This window comes from Lissotriton vulgaris, chromosome 8 (genome assembly GCF_964263255.1).
Source record: "Lissotriton vulgaris chromosome 8, aLisVul1.2, whole genome shotgun sequence".
NCBI lineage: Eukaryota > Metazoa > Chordata > Amphibia > Caudata > Salamandridae > Lissotriton > Lissotriton vulgaris.
Genome location: NC_141696.1, coordinates 1312685495 through 1312703527, shown reverse-complemented (window position 1 = coordinate 1312703527; position 18033 = coordinate 1312685495). Strand labels below are relative to the sequence as shown.

The following is an 18033-nucleotide window of genomic DNA, read 5'->3' as shown; positions in this document are numbered from 1 at the left end:
TACCAACGACCCCGCCACCGCCAGAGCCAACCTTCACCAAGGGATGAAAGAGGTAGCCGAATGGATGAAGAACAGCCGCCTGAAACTGAACTCGGACAAGACAGAAGTCCTCATCCTGGGATCCTCACCCTCCGCCTGGGACGACTCCTGGTGGCCCCCCGCCTTAGGCAGCGCACCCAAACCAACAGACCACGCACGAAACCTGGTCTTCATCCTGGACTCCTCCCTCTCCATGACCAGACAAGTCAACGCCGTCTCCTCGTCGTGCTTCAACATCCTGCGCATGCTACGCAAGATCTTCCGGTGGATCCCCACCGAGACCAGGAAGACGGTCACCCAGGCCCTCGTCACCAGCCGTCTGGACTACGGCAACACCCTCTACGCCGGAACCACCGCCAAACTCCAGAAGAGACTCCAGCGGATCCAGAACGCCTCAGCACGACTAATCCTGGACATCCCCCGTCGCAGCCACATCTCCGGACACCTGAGAGATCTGCACTGGCTCCCGGTCAACAAAAGAATCACCTTCCGTCTCCTCACCCACGCACACAAAGCCCTACACAGCCAAGGCCCAGGATACCTCAACAGCCGCCTCAACTTCTACGCTCCCAAACACCAGCTTCGCTCGACCAGCCACGCCCTCGCCGCCGTCCCCCGCATCCGTAGAACCACCACAGGGGGACGGTCCTTCTCCTACCTCGCCGCCAAGACTTGGAACTCCCTCCCCACCCACCTTCGCCTGACCCAGGACCACCTCGCCTTCAGGAAGCAACTCAAGACCTGGCTGTTCGAGCAGTAACAGACCCCCCCCCCAGCGCCTTGAGACCCTCTGGGTAAGTAGTGCGCTATATAAATTCGATGATTGATTGATTGATTGATTTTCACCATTCATTTTTCCATAGGAGCTTTAGACACAGCTAAAGGCCAAATAGCTGAAACAATTTGCACCAAATCGGGCAGAGAGCTAGATCTGGTTTAGAAATGACTGCTTTTTGTGATTTAGTGTAAATCCATTCATTAGATTTTTAGCAATTAGTGCTCAAAGACTTTGTATATATCATGCTGCAGATTATCTAAGGGGCCAACAGATCTCATGGTGCGGTCTGATTGGCTGCCAGTGCCACCATATTGACAAGGAAGGGGCCACAGTCCTGAGCCCTAGGAAAAAAAGTAATTCTGGGGGAATCATCAGGGGGAAGGGAAGGGATACTCTGAAAACCCTGGACCTGGTGGCGGGACACCCCCACTTGGGTCCAAAACTTTTTGTTGTAATCTTTCCTTAAATTTGCGCTGAGCTAGAAAGGGACAAAGTCTTTTTCTATTTATACAGCAAAGTCTTTAAGCATAGGATTACCATGCCAGGCACATTATTACAGCATTGAATTAGTACAATACCATCCACATCAACCTGGAATGAATAAAACTAACCTCTGATACCTGACTCAGCATAGATGGCATTGTGTAAATGCTATGCTTAAAAACTCTGCTAGAAAATAAGACATTTGAGGTGAGCAGATTTTAGAATGTCGCTGTTTTTTTAGTATGCTCTATGTATATAGGGAATTGATTTTGGCATGTCCACATTACAATAAACTAGATTTTTACTATTAAAATTGTTATCGAAATGGAGTGCGTGTCTCCGAACATGATGGTGAGCGGAAGAGTGAAAAATATACATATATGTAGCACTCACTCCCTTTAGAAAAAGAGACCTGGCAATTAAAGATGTGAACCAATCCAATCTTTATTGCATTCCACTCTCTGGTTCAAAGACACACATTTCTGCAATACCTTGCCTTTCTAAATTTTTATAAATCACCATTTTGACTGCTCTTATTTATGCAAATGTCCCAGTCCATAAGCATTGGTGATTTACTACACCGTTCTTCCATAGCAACCTTGCTGTCAATCTACACGTATTATAAACAAGTATTCAAAGTTGCATGGTGAGTAATAAAAATGTTCATTCTTTTGTTCAGCAGTTCAAATGGATATTCCATGTGGATACAGCATAACTACCACTTCATTGGTTAATGCGCAAAGTCATGCAAGTCTCATATCCCCACCACTCTGTAAAATGTTTGTTGCGCTTCCCTGTTCCAGATTTCATCAATTTCTACTAGCAGGATTGGGCTTCTCTAAAGAACAGCCTTTCCCCCACCAAAGGAGTCCATCCACTCCAAGTGTCAGGCCGCTGCTCCCGCCTTGCCCCATACTGTCCATGTCATTTGAATATCTGGCCCAGGGGCACACCAGCTGCTTCATTTTCTCTAAAGTTGTGGTTTGCCGGCATGCGTCTGATCACAGGAGGTACACAGGAGGTTTCAAGCACTCTGTGGTAGCGTCTTCCAGTGCTCCCTGCATGCAGAAGCAATGCTGGCTCCTGCTGAAGTGCAGGGAACTGGCAGGGACCATGGGGGCAATGAGGCTTCCCCCCGGTCCATAACATTGCATACTGGGTGCCCTTGCTCACTGTGCCACTGGATTCAAGCATTCCTGTCTTATGAGGGGTGTTATCCTGAAACTGGTCCCAGGATGCTTGTTTCCGGTCCAGGGGGGACCCGGCTTGACTGTTCCTATGAGGAACAGCGTCAAGACTGATTAGCATATGCCTGGGTCCAAACTGAAGTGGCGTAGTGAGCAAGAGAATGATGGCTTTAACCCAGATCTCTACACTGGGGGTGAATTTTTGATTCATTCAGCATTCCATCCATCATTTGTTGTTGCAGCACTGGGTGGGCTCCAGGGCACCCAGCATTAAGAGGCTGGACCCTGGGGGATGGGGTCCCTGGGGCTGAACTCAGCACGGGGTGAGGGACAGTGCAGCCCACCTCCTCCCAGTTGTGTTCACATTTTCAGCAAAAAAGTGCGGACTCTTCTTGAAAAAAATAAGGTTCCATTCTGGACCTGATGCTCATTTCACAGAAATTAAGCCTCAATGGAAATCACTTAGAAATATAAACATAGCAGGTGTCAAAATTGAAGCTCCACTTCAGTAAAGCACATACAATTCTGACTTCTTGGGCTTCACAAAGGCAGAGCATGGGCACTTCCTCTCCTATTCCACGTTGGAAAACAATATGAATTCCTTAATGGAGGTAATGCATCAGTGATCTATTGGAGCGCAATCTGATCTGTAGAGACTGTGATGAGTGGTTTCTTACTTGTTGTCTCCTAGTGAGAGCAGAGTCTATAGTTCTCCATTTTAAATGCCTTAAGTATGCAAATGCCCACAATCCATAGCACCACTCACACACCCACTCACAGACACACACAGACAATCACAGACCCAATCGCAGACCCACACAGCCACTCACAGACCCACTCACAGATCCACACAGGCACTCACACACCCATTGACACACCTGCAGCCCCACTCACACACCCACTGACACACCTACAGCGCCACTCACACATATACCCATACAACCACTCACACACCCGCTCACACATCCAGAAAACTACTCACAAACCCATACAGCCACTCATGCACCCACTTACAGATCCATACAGCCACTCAGATACCACATTTATACCAACATTAGTTACTATTCAGTGCAAAACTTATCTATGAAACAGACTTTAAATATATATTTTTTCCAATTATAAGTTATTTGTGACTGATAAAGTCATCTTGGGGGGGGTACATTAATAAATTAAATATTTCACTTAGCACTTATAAATGAATGTTAAATTAAGTTTCTCTCTTTTTTAATAAGGTCATCTTTTTTTTGCTCGCATTGATTAATTGAATTGTCTGCCATCATGAAAACTGACACATTGTTTATTTTTGAAGAATTGTTTTTTTTTATTCCTTGAACAATGTACTTTACAGTTGTTGTTTGAAAAGTTACTGGGAATTATGCCTAAAAAACGATATTAGGAATAATCATAAAATCGGACATATGTCCCTGCCTATTTTGAAGAACATTTTCCATTTGAATAATGTACTTCACAGTTATTGTTTGAAAAGTCATTACAAATTATGCACACAAATTTGCGCTAGGATTAATAAAAAAATTGGACATGTATTTTTTGTACAAAATGGTAACTCCAGAGTGACAGATTGTAAGAAATATTGTAACACACTCTAGCATTTTTTCTTTCTAATGTAGAAAGTAATGACAGACTGCTATGGCTGTGGGCACTTTAAAAACAATGTCTAGGCATGGAAACTCTATGGCCCAGTTGAAGGCAAACGCTGAAACACATTGGCCGTTTCTCGTCCTGGCTTTTGGTGAATAAACACAGAGGTGGGAATAATATGATTGCTCTGCTGTTTATACATATATGTATATATTCACACATACATATTTATGATGAGTAGAATGTAATGTGCGATTTATTTTCATTGATGAGTACGGCAAGAGGCAATATCTCACAAAAAGCCAAGCCCTGTGAGGGTCATGTGGCCAAATAACTATTTATGTTGTTTTTTCCAATATGATGCATAATCTTTTTGTGAATTACTCTGCTGATGGGTTGCAATACATATAGGAAATTAATTATGATGTTTACCAAACTCAGAGGTGTGTAATTTGATCCACCTTTCAAGGTCTTTAAGCCCTTGCATGCTGTTGACGGCGCCCGTCCGTCATGCAGCACCGTGGGCGTGTGCTGATGATGGCTGGGGGCCGTCATGAACAACGCCCACTCTTTAGAAGTGCCACACAGGCGCAGAATTGCGGCTGCACGCAAGGGGTTAAATACATTATTGAGCAACTTCAAGCTATTGTGTTGATAAAGGAAGTCAAAGCTCCTAGTCAGGAAGAATTCCAAGTATCTGGAGCTCTATTCACCCAATAAAAGTCAAATTGTCTCTTGGAAAGGTGTGAACTGGTTAGATTATTTAGATATTCATGCCTATTGATTTATTTTGGTTAATTGAGAATTCATATAGTTCATGAAGTTTTGGTAGTTTATGTGTGATTGCTGGAAATGCATGGTATCATAACTGTCTTTTTTTACCTGTGTGGAAAAAAAAACATGGACACCAAAACAATCTTACTGTCATCTGTGAACAAGGGAGGTATGCTAGTACCATATTTGCCAACATAATTAACTCAGATGTGTGACCGTCTCAGTTCTATCAAAGACACGCAATGGTTTAACAATGAACTAGAACCCTTTGCCCAACAAATTATTAGATTACCATAGCTTCCGGGAAAAGGAGAGGGGAAATTGAAAGCCATTTAGAAAATGGTTTCTTATTATTACCTCTTACTTGAACCCCATTATACAAATGTTTGAAATCCATAATTCACCTACAGCCATTGTGAAAACATACTTGCATAATTTTAAATATGACAGGTATGAACATTTCTGCAAAAATAATTTGAAAAAAAGTAACACTGATTTTTCCTCACAGAAATAAATAGATTGAACAGATAGACAATCTAAAAATTAATAAAAAAAGGAATGAAGACGTAAGAGACTTACAGATTCACTACTAATCCAGGATATTACAAAATATTACAAACCATGCATTGTATGGCTGTATACATCTTATACAGGCAGAAAACGAATGGAAAACTATTCAAAATGTCTACATTGATTTAAATACACATAAAACTACTAGCAATTAGAGTACTGTCGGCCTCATAAGGTGAATGCAAAAGTGACCAATTATTCCCTATAGAATTGATTGTATATTCCCAGGGACATCTAGTTTATGTTCGGAAAAAAACCCAGCAATGAACCAGGAACAGTGTGCAATTACTGGTGATCCTATCCTGTAAATAACACATACCCACGTTGGAAAATGAACTATGTTTATGCAGGAATGATAGCAAATATGTCCTTCTAACTTACATTTGATAAAATGATTCTGCAAGAATGATTGTAAATGTTCCCTTCAAATTTAATTGCTGCCTACTTACAAGTTCGTAATGATATATAATGAAGATGCATTAATCTCTGGATTTCACTATGTACCTTTGCCTGTACAATATACACTTTGCCATGAGGCAATGTTTTATTAACATATCCTTTGTTGATGTACATATGTTATTTGTTGCAGGCTATGTTTAGCTGCACCTCACCACATCAATGCAATTAAAATAAATGCACATGCTCCTTGTCAATCAATGTATGCATATTTTACTTAAAGTTAATTGGATATGGGGTCTACGTTAAACAGTATCTTAGAATATAAAGAATACCTGTATTTATTCCAGTCAGCTACCAAAGATTAATGTGAATCTGTAAATAAACTAATACAAGCGAAAATCATTTTAAGGGTATGTTGTACAACAAAAGAGTTAAAATTGGGTATGTTGGAGGAAAAATACTGTTGAATATGCCACACTTCACATGGTGGATACTGCCAGGTGTTTTCAGAATATCCCAACATTTCTGACCAGTGGAAAACAATGGTAAGAATGGGCAAACCAACATTCAATTAACATTTCAATGTAAACAGTTCAGTTTAAAGACATTGTTATATTAGACATCTTTAGCATGACACTCCCCCAAACGTTTTGCCTTCACCCCTGTTTTTGCTGAATTCATTTTTATTGGCAATAGGACTTTGTGCACTTTACCCCTGCAAGCCACTGATAACGTTCTTGTGTTCTCTCCTTGAAACACTGTAAAATTGGCCTACATCCAACTGACACATTTAATTTGAATATCGGTACCTAGTAAATAGTGCTACATGTACCCAGGGCCTGTAAACTAAATGCTATTAGTGGGCTGCAGCACTCATTTTACCACCCAATAAAGTAGCACTGTAAAACATGCCTCAGGCCTGCCACTTAAGCCTGTAGTGCAGTTTTGAATTGCCATTTCACCCTGCCAAAAGAAAGTTTTTTTTGTTAAGCCTAAATCTTCCTTTTTAATACCTAGAAGTTGCCCCTATTACTTTAACCCAAAGGAGTTTAGCTTGACTCTTCGGCAGATGCTAGCCCCACTTATTAGACAAATCTTTACTTGATTCATAGATACTGCAATTCAGAGGTTTTCCATGCTGCCACCTTCCGCCTGACTTTTCCCCACTTTACTAACTTTTTCCTAGCTTAACCGAGTAGGGTTTTCCTTTTATGGGAAATTGAGTCTGCATTCTGTTATTCTAGTTTGTCTTTACATTTATGATTTTGGATTTTTTGAAATATATTGACTAATGTATTCATGTTTTAGCTACTAAATTGCAACTAATGAGATGATTGGAACTTGTAACTTTGCAATCTTTTAATAAACCTTCATGATTTGCAAATCTAACACTCTCAATCCCTTGTGAGTATTAACGATCTTCAGGTGATTGAAAAGTGTTGATAGTTGTGCCAGCATTCGTTGGAACTAATGGTAAATCTGCCTGTACTTGAATTTGCACCAGGCTTTTTAAAGGTGCAAAGTGGTGCAGCAGTGCCAAGTGTATTTTAATTAGATTAACATCAGAGCTACCCCAAATTCCATTGATCTTCTTGCTGCATACAGAGATATGCTGCATACAGAGATATCTGTTACACAAATATTCATTCTGCATTGTCTGGTTAAATTACAGTGGCTAAAGGTAACCACCCTCTGAGAGCAATAAACAAAAATGGCACCAATTATACAAAGATTATTAAATGCGCAGTAGCCCCCACATTCCTGCCCAAAGTATGGCAGTTGCATAGTTTTGGGGAGAGGAGTTGGCCTAACGGCTAGGGTGTCTGATCTCGAATCTGGGTAACTGGGTTCGAGTCTCGGCAATGATGCTGAACATCCTGTGATTGTGAAAAAATCACGTAATCTCCCCATGCTAACAAAAATGAATATGTCGTCATGTAATGCAACTGGTGCTATGTTAAGCGCTCTGATGTCCAATTTGGTTCAATTTTGCGCTATATAAAACTCTGTAAAAAAAATAGCTACACTTGGTCTGATCCTATCCAAATGCTTCAGGCACCCTCAATAGACTGAATGAAGCACTGATATCCTGAACTCATTTGCTCTAGGCATTCCCATATTGCATGCTTTTAGTTTTTAATGTGTACATTGTACCAAACACAGGTTTCAGATTATTAATATGAATCTGAGAATTATTTAACTTGTGCTGGTGTCCAGCACAAATTAAATTGTCAAATGAAAACGTCATATTTATCTGATCCCAACAAATTCAGTCCTATCACTAACATTATGACGTTAGCCAAACTTCTCGAGAAATGTGTCAACAAGCAGCTCTGCAACCATATAGAGAAACTTCAACTACTGGACATCTATCAATACGGTTTCATAGCAGGGCATAGTGCGGAAACTGCTCTAACACACATTGTGGATGACACACAGAAATCCCTGGATCAGAATGTCCCTTGTCTTCTAATCATTCTTGATCTGTCTTCTGCTTCCGACAACATCAAACACGAAACCTTGATTAATCTTCTACAATGGAGGATGGGTTTAGCGGGACCGGTCCTAAAGTGGTTTACCTCTTTCTTACACAACCGCACTCAAAGAATTAAACTCAACCAGTCCCTTGCTTCCAGTACCCAGGTCAGAATTGGAGTTCCGCAAGTATTGCTACTCTCGCCCAGGCTCTTCAGCCTCTTTATGGAACCTCTCACTGTCATTCTGAACCAGTCTAACATTCTTTACCACATGTATGCAGATGACACGCAACTTTACTTGAAGATCTCCTCTCTAGATGACCTTAAAATTCTAAATGAAGCTCTTTCGCAAACTCAACAATGGTTAGCCCAGAACCATCAGTTGGTCAACACCCTCAAAACTGAATTCCTGCTTATTGCCCCCCACAATCACTCTGCACCTACCCTGGACAGGCTAAAGCAACTCACAGCCCTTAACTGCACCCCTCTCATGCTTGATTCCGCTAAATTGTTAGGTATTACCTAAGACAAACTACTTAACATGCCAGCTCACATCAGTGCCACTATTTGGAGTCCCAATTTTCATCCTAACACCCTCAAGAAAATCAAACTTTTCCTTCTGACCGAAGACTTACAACCTGCAGTATAATCCCTGGTGATCTCACGTCTTGAATATGGTCTGATAACCCTTGCGTGGCTTCCTAAAACAAACTTAGCTCCTCTCAGAGCCACTCACAATGCGTCGCCCAGGCTCATCATAGGCTCCAAAAAACACTATCACATTACACTTGACCTTGTGCAGCTTAATTGGCTGTCTATTGAAGCGAGGATCTGCTTTAAAATAGCTTGCCTCACACATAAAGCCTTGCATTACAACACTCCGGCCTATCTTGCGAACAAGCTCATTCTTTCTGGCTCCAATCAGAACCTAAGAAGTACGTCCACACTTCTCTTGAAACCACTCAAATTCAAGAAGAAAAGTACGTACAAACGTGCTTTCTCCTGACTGGCACCTAGAATTTGGAACGCTCGTCCTTCAGAGTAGAGGGCCAATCCTTGCACTCCCTATTTCAAGAAACAGGCCAAATCGATTTATCTGAGTGTTCATTAACTACATCATTGTGTTCTCTTATACATGTCCCCTTGCTGACAAACCTGACATTTCTCCCAACTTATTGTTCTCCATTTCTTTTAGGCTTGTTGTTAATTGTTATTTTACCCAAGGGCCCTTGCCCTCCAGGTTTGTCAATTATTGTATTATGTTGTGTTAAGTTCACTTTGCTTGTTTTACTAAATGTTACAGGAAATATTTTACACCCTAGGAGAAAGGGATCTAGTGTGGCCCACTACCAGTTCCCTGATCTTGTTTGTGTACTCCTTGTGGTGTCACTATACTGACTTCTATTGTATGGAGTTTATTCATGTTTTTGCTGTGTGTACAGCGCTCTGATACCCGCAAGGGTCATGTTCGTGCCTTATAAAACTTTCTAAATAAATAAATACTAAGCAGGAGTTTATTCAGGAACAAACTAATCTAACACTCTGCGTCTTAAATTGGGAAATGCAAGTCCTCAGCCCTCTTTTCATTTCAGGGAGAAAAGAAAGCATTCAATTTACCATAGACCAGTGAAATGAAATCCCTACTAATCTGTCATGGACAGAATACAGTACAAAAAGCCAAAAGGAAGTTAGGTTAGAATGTTTAAATAATAAGATCATAATTGTAAATAATAAAAGAAACATCCCTTAAATGTATTCCCTTGAAACACGTCAAATCAAATAACTAGCAACTGAGAAAGTTGTATTAGCTTTCTCCTTTCATTTAAGAACTGCCTTTGTAATATCTGATGATAATTCAACGTTCTTTGCAAGGGAAGGCATTCAGGTCTTCCATTGCTCTATGTTTCTCTACCCAGCAACAAAACAATTACATTACGACAAATGGTTACAGAACTGGCCAAGTTGCTTTTAAATTTAGAGCGAAATCTGTACAAGCTAAGTTCTCCAGACAAATCCATCAGGAGAGCCATAATGTACTGCAAGATAGACTCTTTTACAGATAATTGATGGAATGCTTATGTCAGGTCAGCCAAGTAGTAATTCTAAAAGTCTGGTAGATCTCCTAATGCCAGACTAGCATTGAAGGTTGCAACTCCTTCCTGTAACTTCCCAAACAAATGTAGATGTTTGGCCATAAACGTTCTTAGAAAAATTATTTAGGTAGAAAACAATTTAGAGTTTGAAAAAAATAAAAAAAAATATTGGGAAGTGAAACAAGCAGTATAAGGCGTTACGGTTGACCAGTGACATTGGAATTTACCTCTAAGGCTCAGTTCATTTTACACTGTACTGTGAATGGCTGTAGTTTAAGGGGTATGGGTCCAACACTTTATTTAAAATATCAGTTACATGTTACCAAATAGACTGATGTGCTACTCTATTCCATAATGCACATGAAAAAACCTGAGCCTGTATAGACCAACGGGATTCTGATCTACTTTGCATTATTCTAGTAACCTGAGATATGAAAAAAGAATGTTACACTTGCAAATACAGTACTAATTAGTTCTAGATTCAGGCTAATATCATCAATGTACTATCATATTTTGGTGACTCCCTTCGTCCTAAAGCCACCGCTATTCCAGGTCTTTCATTGTGTACCTTCTCATGGTTCCGAACAAATAACAGAAGAAAACATAGGAAGGAGGCAATTCTTACAGATCCCCTTCTGACTATTGAACACTGCTGACAATTCACAATCAGGTTGGCAGTGGAGCTCTTTATTTTCTACAGACCTGTAGCAGTATTCCTAGTTGACCAGTTCAAAGCCCATTGAATGTGTGAACTGCATTATTGTACGTTGCTGAAGAAAGTTTTATGATACCCAGAAAGGAATTGATACTAGAGTAGATGGTGCTTCCTTCTTTAAAGTAAATTATGTGTCTACTGAGCCTGTATTTCCATTGACCATAGCAGAAAACTGCATCCTACGATATTTTATTGCCAATGAAGATGAAAGGGTAGAAGATTGATGTTCTCTACCCGCAAGTGATTGTTTTTCACAGAGAACATGTTCTCATCTGCCTTTTTAGTGGTGCTGCGCTTTCAAATAATGTATCTGCAGTTGATTATGAGTGAAGAGGAAATTTGGTAAGTCTTTATATCACTACTAACATGCAAGTTCTTTTCAGTATTGAGCACAGAAATAATATCTTACAAGTTGCATAACAGATGGGGAACATTTCAGTTCTATGAATGCTAACCATGAGATAACTAATTTTCTTCTCCAAGAGCTAAAATATGTAAACTCTCACCGATCAACAGATAAACATTCTATTGTCTGTTCTTAAAAAGGATTTCCATGATGACCAATTTGTTTGGTTATCCCTGATAAAACACATTGTTCTAACACATCCATTATCCTAACAAAACTACCTTCAGGGTTCAATCATGGGCTGTAAGGCTGACTATGTAATGCATGTTTTCCCTGGGTGATGGATATACTGTAGATTACCAAGACAGGAAATATGTTTTCTCTGACGAGATGTCTGCATAAAAATTTACTAATTGAAAGTCCTGCCGCTGGAAACTTCTCTCGACGATTATACTTATTTGACCCTGACACAAAGAGGATGACCTCCTTCTTGGGCTCAATAGTTTCAACATTTTGCAACTCATCAGAGTGAAGTTCATCGAGTAACCACATACTAAAAATGTTTCAAAACATTACACGGTAAACAATGTCAATATGTTGGAAGGCACAGTCACTTCAAAGAAATATCCCACACAGCTTCTCAAATCTTGATTTATTTGTTCTTTAGATTACAAGGTTAGAGAGATGTATCTAGTATACAGCCAAAATGTTTGGGGTACCTCTTCAAACAAGTTTAATTGTAGTCATTTCCTCATCTGGCTTTTATTTTGATTGGTATTTTCATTTTCCTTAAAGATTGGCAGTTAAACGAAACAATAGTTCAAATATAATAGTTGGCTTCACAATTTTTCTTGCATGCTCTTATTTTTACTTTCCTGTAGGTTTGCATATGTGACTGCTTCTTAGATATAGATCTATACTTTGATGTCATGTATCACTACCTTAGAGCCAATTTAACCCTCCCAATATTCCAAATACTTTCATTAGAAGTTTAAGGGGTCCTCCACCATGCACATGTTCTTCACTCTCCAGAAAATATTTGAACTCAATTGACTTCAACAGGCTCCCCCAACAGAACCACGTCACTTTGAACTCATTAGAGAAGAAAAGATTGAGATCAATTCATAAATCCAAACTGAAAACTTCATAGGCTGTCAGGGACGGGTGGTTTGTATTCCCATCATAACATAGGGTAATGGACACAGCAGAGAGTTTGAGATTAGACCTAGAATCTTGAAATAATTCTTCCTTTTCAATAGATTCTGCTATGCACGTTTGGCGGATGTGGCTCCAGCTTATAATTTAGAAGGACAAGACGATTGCTGGATCTATAAATCCGAAATTACTAACTTTGAGTCGTACCATTCTCTCACCCAGTACTAAAATCATTTTTTTTCAACAGAAATTATTCCTCAGGAAATCTCCTGAGATTTCTGTGTTATGTGAATTGTGCTACGCAACAATCACAGGACTTTTTAGCACTGTAGACATAATAACATAATCATTCTCTTTCAGACTAAAAGCATGATTTAATAAGCCTAACAATAAAGTATATATTAAGATTGAATACAAATTACATTTTGGGGCAGTAACAAAAAGGGATACATTTTATTTGTAGAAAACGTTTGAGCAGCTTCCTGAATTCGAATAGATTTAACTTGGTACATAATGCCAGTAGCAGAGGATTCCACTCTGATACCATTGAGAAAGGATTGGCACAGTAGGTGCAGTTTTGTTTTTTGTGACCTGAAGTAATAGCTGGAGTGAGGCACATGGATTGCAGCCCAACTAAGACAAATGAAACTTGACTACTCAGAAATTAGTAATATTTGCACTGTCCGAGTTATGGACAATGGTCATGACTTTAAAAGTGATACTCTTCTTGAGAGCAGCCAATTTAAGGATCCAGGAATCAGTGTGATGTCTTCACGTCTAGGGACCCCTAAAATAAGCCCGGTGGAACCATTTTGAACATGGTGAATATGATGTTTTGTTGCCCATAGTGCAGAACTGGTGCTCATCCACTGCTCTGCGAGTGGCACAAAAATCCGTGAAAAAATATAAAGCATATAATTATCTACAAAGGGTGTCCTGGTGCTGGAGAACCAAACGCTTGAGACAGAATCTAGGTTAGCATTTTTTCCCAACAATTTGCCAAATTTCAAAGATTTCTTTCAGCTTTAAATGGCTATGAGAAGATTGTCCAGGCTTGTGCATTTTGAACATGGTGAATATGATGTTTTTTTGCCCATAGTGCTGAACTGGTGCTCATCCACTGCTCTGCGAGTGGCACAAAAACCCGTAAAAAAATAAAAAGGATATCATTATTCACAAAGGCTGTCCTGGTGCTAGAGAACCAAACGCTTGAGACAGAATCTAGGGTGCATTTTCTTTCCCAACAATATTCCAAATTTTAAAGGTTTCTTTCAGCTTTAAATGGCTATGAGAAGATTGTCCGGGCTTGTGCAGTGACCACTTGAAAGGTATAAACTCCAATGCAGGCTTTCTTATATAAAGGAATGGTGACATAGTGTAATCTCAAAAGGGTTATTGTAGAACAGAGAGAGGCAATATAACTATTATAAGGCAGGCTGTGTAAGTGCTTATGACAAAAGATCAAAGACTTAAAACACAACAGTTATGCAGTGGTAGCAAATGTAGAGTAAAGATTGGCAACCTAAGGCTTAAAAAGAGGCATGAAGCCTCCATTTGTAGAAGTTGTGATTATTGAAGGAGATAAACATCCAATCTACAAAGAACATTTCTGTAGCCCAGCCTTGAGCTAAGCACCAGGACTAAGATTTCCCTAGAGAAACGCCTAAGGGGGTATGGTTTTTGTAATAACTTTCAGCATAAAGACGCATGTTTGGGCGAGTTTATGTATATATGCATCAAAAGAGAAACTGTTGTTAAAAAAATTCTATATTGCATGTGCTAGTACAAAATAGGCACCTAAGAAGTCGGGCCACCTTGTTGAAGTCCAGATGGAAGGGTGTGAAAAAGGCCTTAGTCTTACCTGCATTGAGCATAACTGTTATGCCATTTATCCAGTTTTCTATTGACCATTGACACCTTTTGACCTGATCTTGTGAAAACTCAATATCTTCATCAAATCTTAAGTTGATCTGAGCATCAGTTGCATAGGTGTGGAATGGAAAACTATAGAATCGGATATGAACAGCAAGTGGAGCCACGTAGATGCTAAAAAGCACAGGGCACAAAGAAGAGCCCCGTGGGACCTCACTGTTTCTTTTAAAAGGACTTTGAGGGGCTGGTCAATATATTTAAATCAATGCTAGCTGTATAAACGTAAATATATTGGCCACCAGCCTGCAGGGTCCTTAGGGCAGGCAAGCAGAACACAAACTCCTTTGCTGTACAAGGAGCTTTGAAGACCACTCTCAACGACCAGACATTTTTAATTAACTTAAATTAACATAATTATCATTATGGCAATTATGATGGTCGGCCACTGTCAGAACCAGGCAGCACAAGAATTCCTGTTCTTTGCCTTCCTGAGTGCCCTAAAGGTGGAATTCTTGTGTGCAGGGCATTTCACCAACATTCCTCCCTTTTTTCTAATCTATGTTGTGCAGATGAGGAAACAGCAGAATTGCCCGCAGCTTCACATCCTCTTAGCACAGAATGAAACACAGGAATGTTGTCCATTCATATTCCATAAAGCAGGATACACAAATCACTGTTCAGAAAATGAAGACCGAATAAAATGTATGTTGCCCATCCTATGCCTTCAACTAAAGAGAAGAGTGTGTCAGAATATCGAGTACACAAATATCATCCTTCAAAAATATTGCGTCAGAATTTCTTCTACCGCAATATTGTGAAGTAAGTATTCATTTGCTATTCTTAGCTCCACATCCATGTCCCTTGAGGATATAATTGTAGTGTCAAAATACCTATCTGTGAAGGTAAGTCAAGTAAATATATATAATTATGTTCACGATATGGTAGTGGTTGGTATTCTGGCTATGATATTTTTGTAGTCCTGTGACATTCCGGTGAAATATCATCACAGTATATAGATTAAGCACACTATTGACCATAAAATATTGCAAACAACAATTAAACAAACAAAATCCCAATTCACAACAGAAGGCCAAGGCAAACGAATGGTATGAAGCAAAATCAAATTGCTTTGAAAAACGTGAAAAGAGGGCCCAGAAAATTCAATACACCTACCCAAAACACCCATTGAATGTGTTATCACTGTGCTTGCCTATTCTTTTCTATTTTCACAATATTTTTGTAATAGAAAAATGTTGATCTCAACCGTGTATTTCTAGTCATGAAAATATTACTGAAGTCAAACCAAAAATCCACATTGTAGTTGATGCCAGCATGGCCCACACAGTAACCAACTGGCTATGCAGATGAGCAGGACAAATTGCAGAACCAGTTTCATGTTGTACAGTACATCAGTGCACATAAATATGCACAACATCTATTTTCATAGAATCTTGTGGCAAGTCACCTACGTTCATGCGTTATAAATATAAAATTGCTTAACAAATTTACGTGAGCAGGAAATGCAAACAAGTATTATGAATTAATCAATTGCTTGTTTTTTTCCGTCATTTTTAAGCATTTTATTTAAACATTGTCTTCGTACCTTATATATGTCAAGGAATCCGCATTGATGGTCAAACCTGGTGTACAGCTCGCTCAGCATGCTGATCACTTGCATTGGGGTGCACTGGGCGCATACAGCGGTGAATCCAACAATGTCTGAGAAAAGCATGGTGACGTCATCAAATTTTCTGGCCTGGACTGACTTTCCCTCCCAAAGCTGTTGAGCTACATCCCCTGGGAAAATGGAGTAGAGAAGATCAACTGTCTTCTTTTTCTCCTCTTCCAAGGCTTGGTGAGTTTGCTCCAGGGTTGCTTTGAGCTTATCCATTCTCTTCTTCAAGCCATCTTGAGCCTTTGCCTGCTCCCCAACCAGAATGACGTCACGTGTAGCATCATGGATCGGGATGTCAGAAAGATGCAGGCCTCGGCCCATCAGTTCATCCAGCTTGTCCACACATGGTGAGCCCAAAAACAGTATGCAATTAGACTCTGATACGTGAATCATCTGTCCCTTGATTTCCATCACCTGAAATAGATGAACAGCATTGCAACATTAATACTTTACTTCTAACATTGATTCAGAGAAGATGGACAATTGTGTTTAACAGAATACCAGAAGACGCATCCATAGCAGAAACTAGATATTCACACAATTGTAAACCATACAGTATAGCATGTAGAACAGCAATCATGAGAAGCTTGGACTGTACTGATCCTCGTCCAAATTGTAACTTGCTGAAATATTTGGAAATTCACGACAAAGCAGTAAAAGAGACAGTAGGAAGCATCCATAAAGGCAGGCTCTAACTGTATGTTATTGTTAAGGTAGCTAAAGTTATGGTAATTGACGCCATCATGAACAACAGAATTATGCTTGTCATATCTCCTATGTACCCCTATACAAACTTGTTGAAATACTGTAAAGTACTTATAACCTCGCCCTGATGATATTCAATAAATTTGGAATATAACTGTTATTTGATGTATTATTTTATATAACGTATTTTTAATGAGATGGAGTGACATCCTTTTAAAGAAAAAAAATGTATTTAAATTGTATTTTGTATTGTGATGGTTTTTATTAACCAAAAACAATAAACAAAAAACAATAAAAGAGTGTTGCAGAGTTGCTCACTCCCTCAACAATGTGGGGAGATATGATTTGAATTGGGAAGTCAACAAAAAATAATTTAGCCCACAACAGTTGTGATGGACAATGTATCGTCAGTGTACTAGTGTCCACAGTAGAATTAGTTGAGCAAATATTCATATCATCTACTTCCCGAACCACCACTATCCTTATTTTAGTTTTTTGCATAGTGGAATGTTTGTTCCAATGCGTACTTATCGATTGTAGCAGTGGCATATGAAACAAGGATCTGTACACAAGAAAACCTGATGTGAAGAGAGGCATTTAGGGCCACATGTAAGACTATTTTATAGTGGTTGCAAACGGAGATTCAGGCTGTTTGCCACCACTAAAAAGGGTTGCAGCATGTATCAATACTATTTGGCGAGTCGGTAACCTATTACAGGCTTGCAAAAAAGGGTTTGCGAGTTGCTATTAGGAAGGGGCTCACCAAGGGCACACCTTCCTAATAGCCAGTCGCAAGGACATGTATGATTGTTTTGCGACCAGAATGCGGTCACAAAACAATTGCAGTTTACTGCCTACTTCACGTCAAACCAATATGCCAATGTTCTCATTTTATAACTTTTTATATTCACTCAGCAGTGTAAATTTTTTGTGTTTTAAAATTGTCGTATTTACATTTTGTATTTACATTTTGTAATGGGTTTTACTAACTATACAATAAAATATTATTATTATTATTACAGTATGCCACTCGCAAACAGAAGGGGTGTCCAGCAGACCCATCCCCTTTGTGATTGAAAGTGAAAACATTTTTTAAGAGCAGGCAGTGGTCCCACAGACCTCTGCCCACTCTTAAAAAATGAAACTGACACATTTCATTTTTCTTT

General features: G+C 39.5%; 1 protein-coding gene across 3 annotated transcripts in view; it reads right to left on the bottom strand.

The window, feature by feature from the left end:
• Positions 1-18033, bottom strand: part of GUCY1A2 (guanylate cyclase 1 soluble subunit alpha 2) — a 1137327-nt gene that overhangs the window by 478807 nt on the left and 640487 nt on the right. For all 3 annotated transcript variants that reach the window (XM_086933481.1, XM_086933483.1, XM_086933482.1), the window contains exon 5: positions 16091-16576. In XM_086933481.1, coding sequence (XP_086789607.1) covers positions 16091-16576 — 486 coding nt within the window. The remainder of the gene's footprint in view (positions 1-16090; positions 16577-18033) is intronic.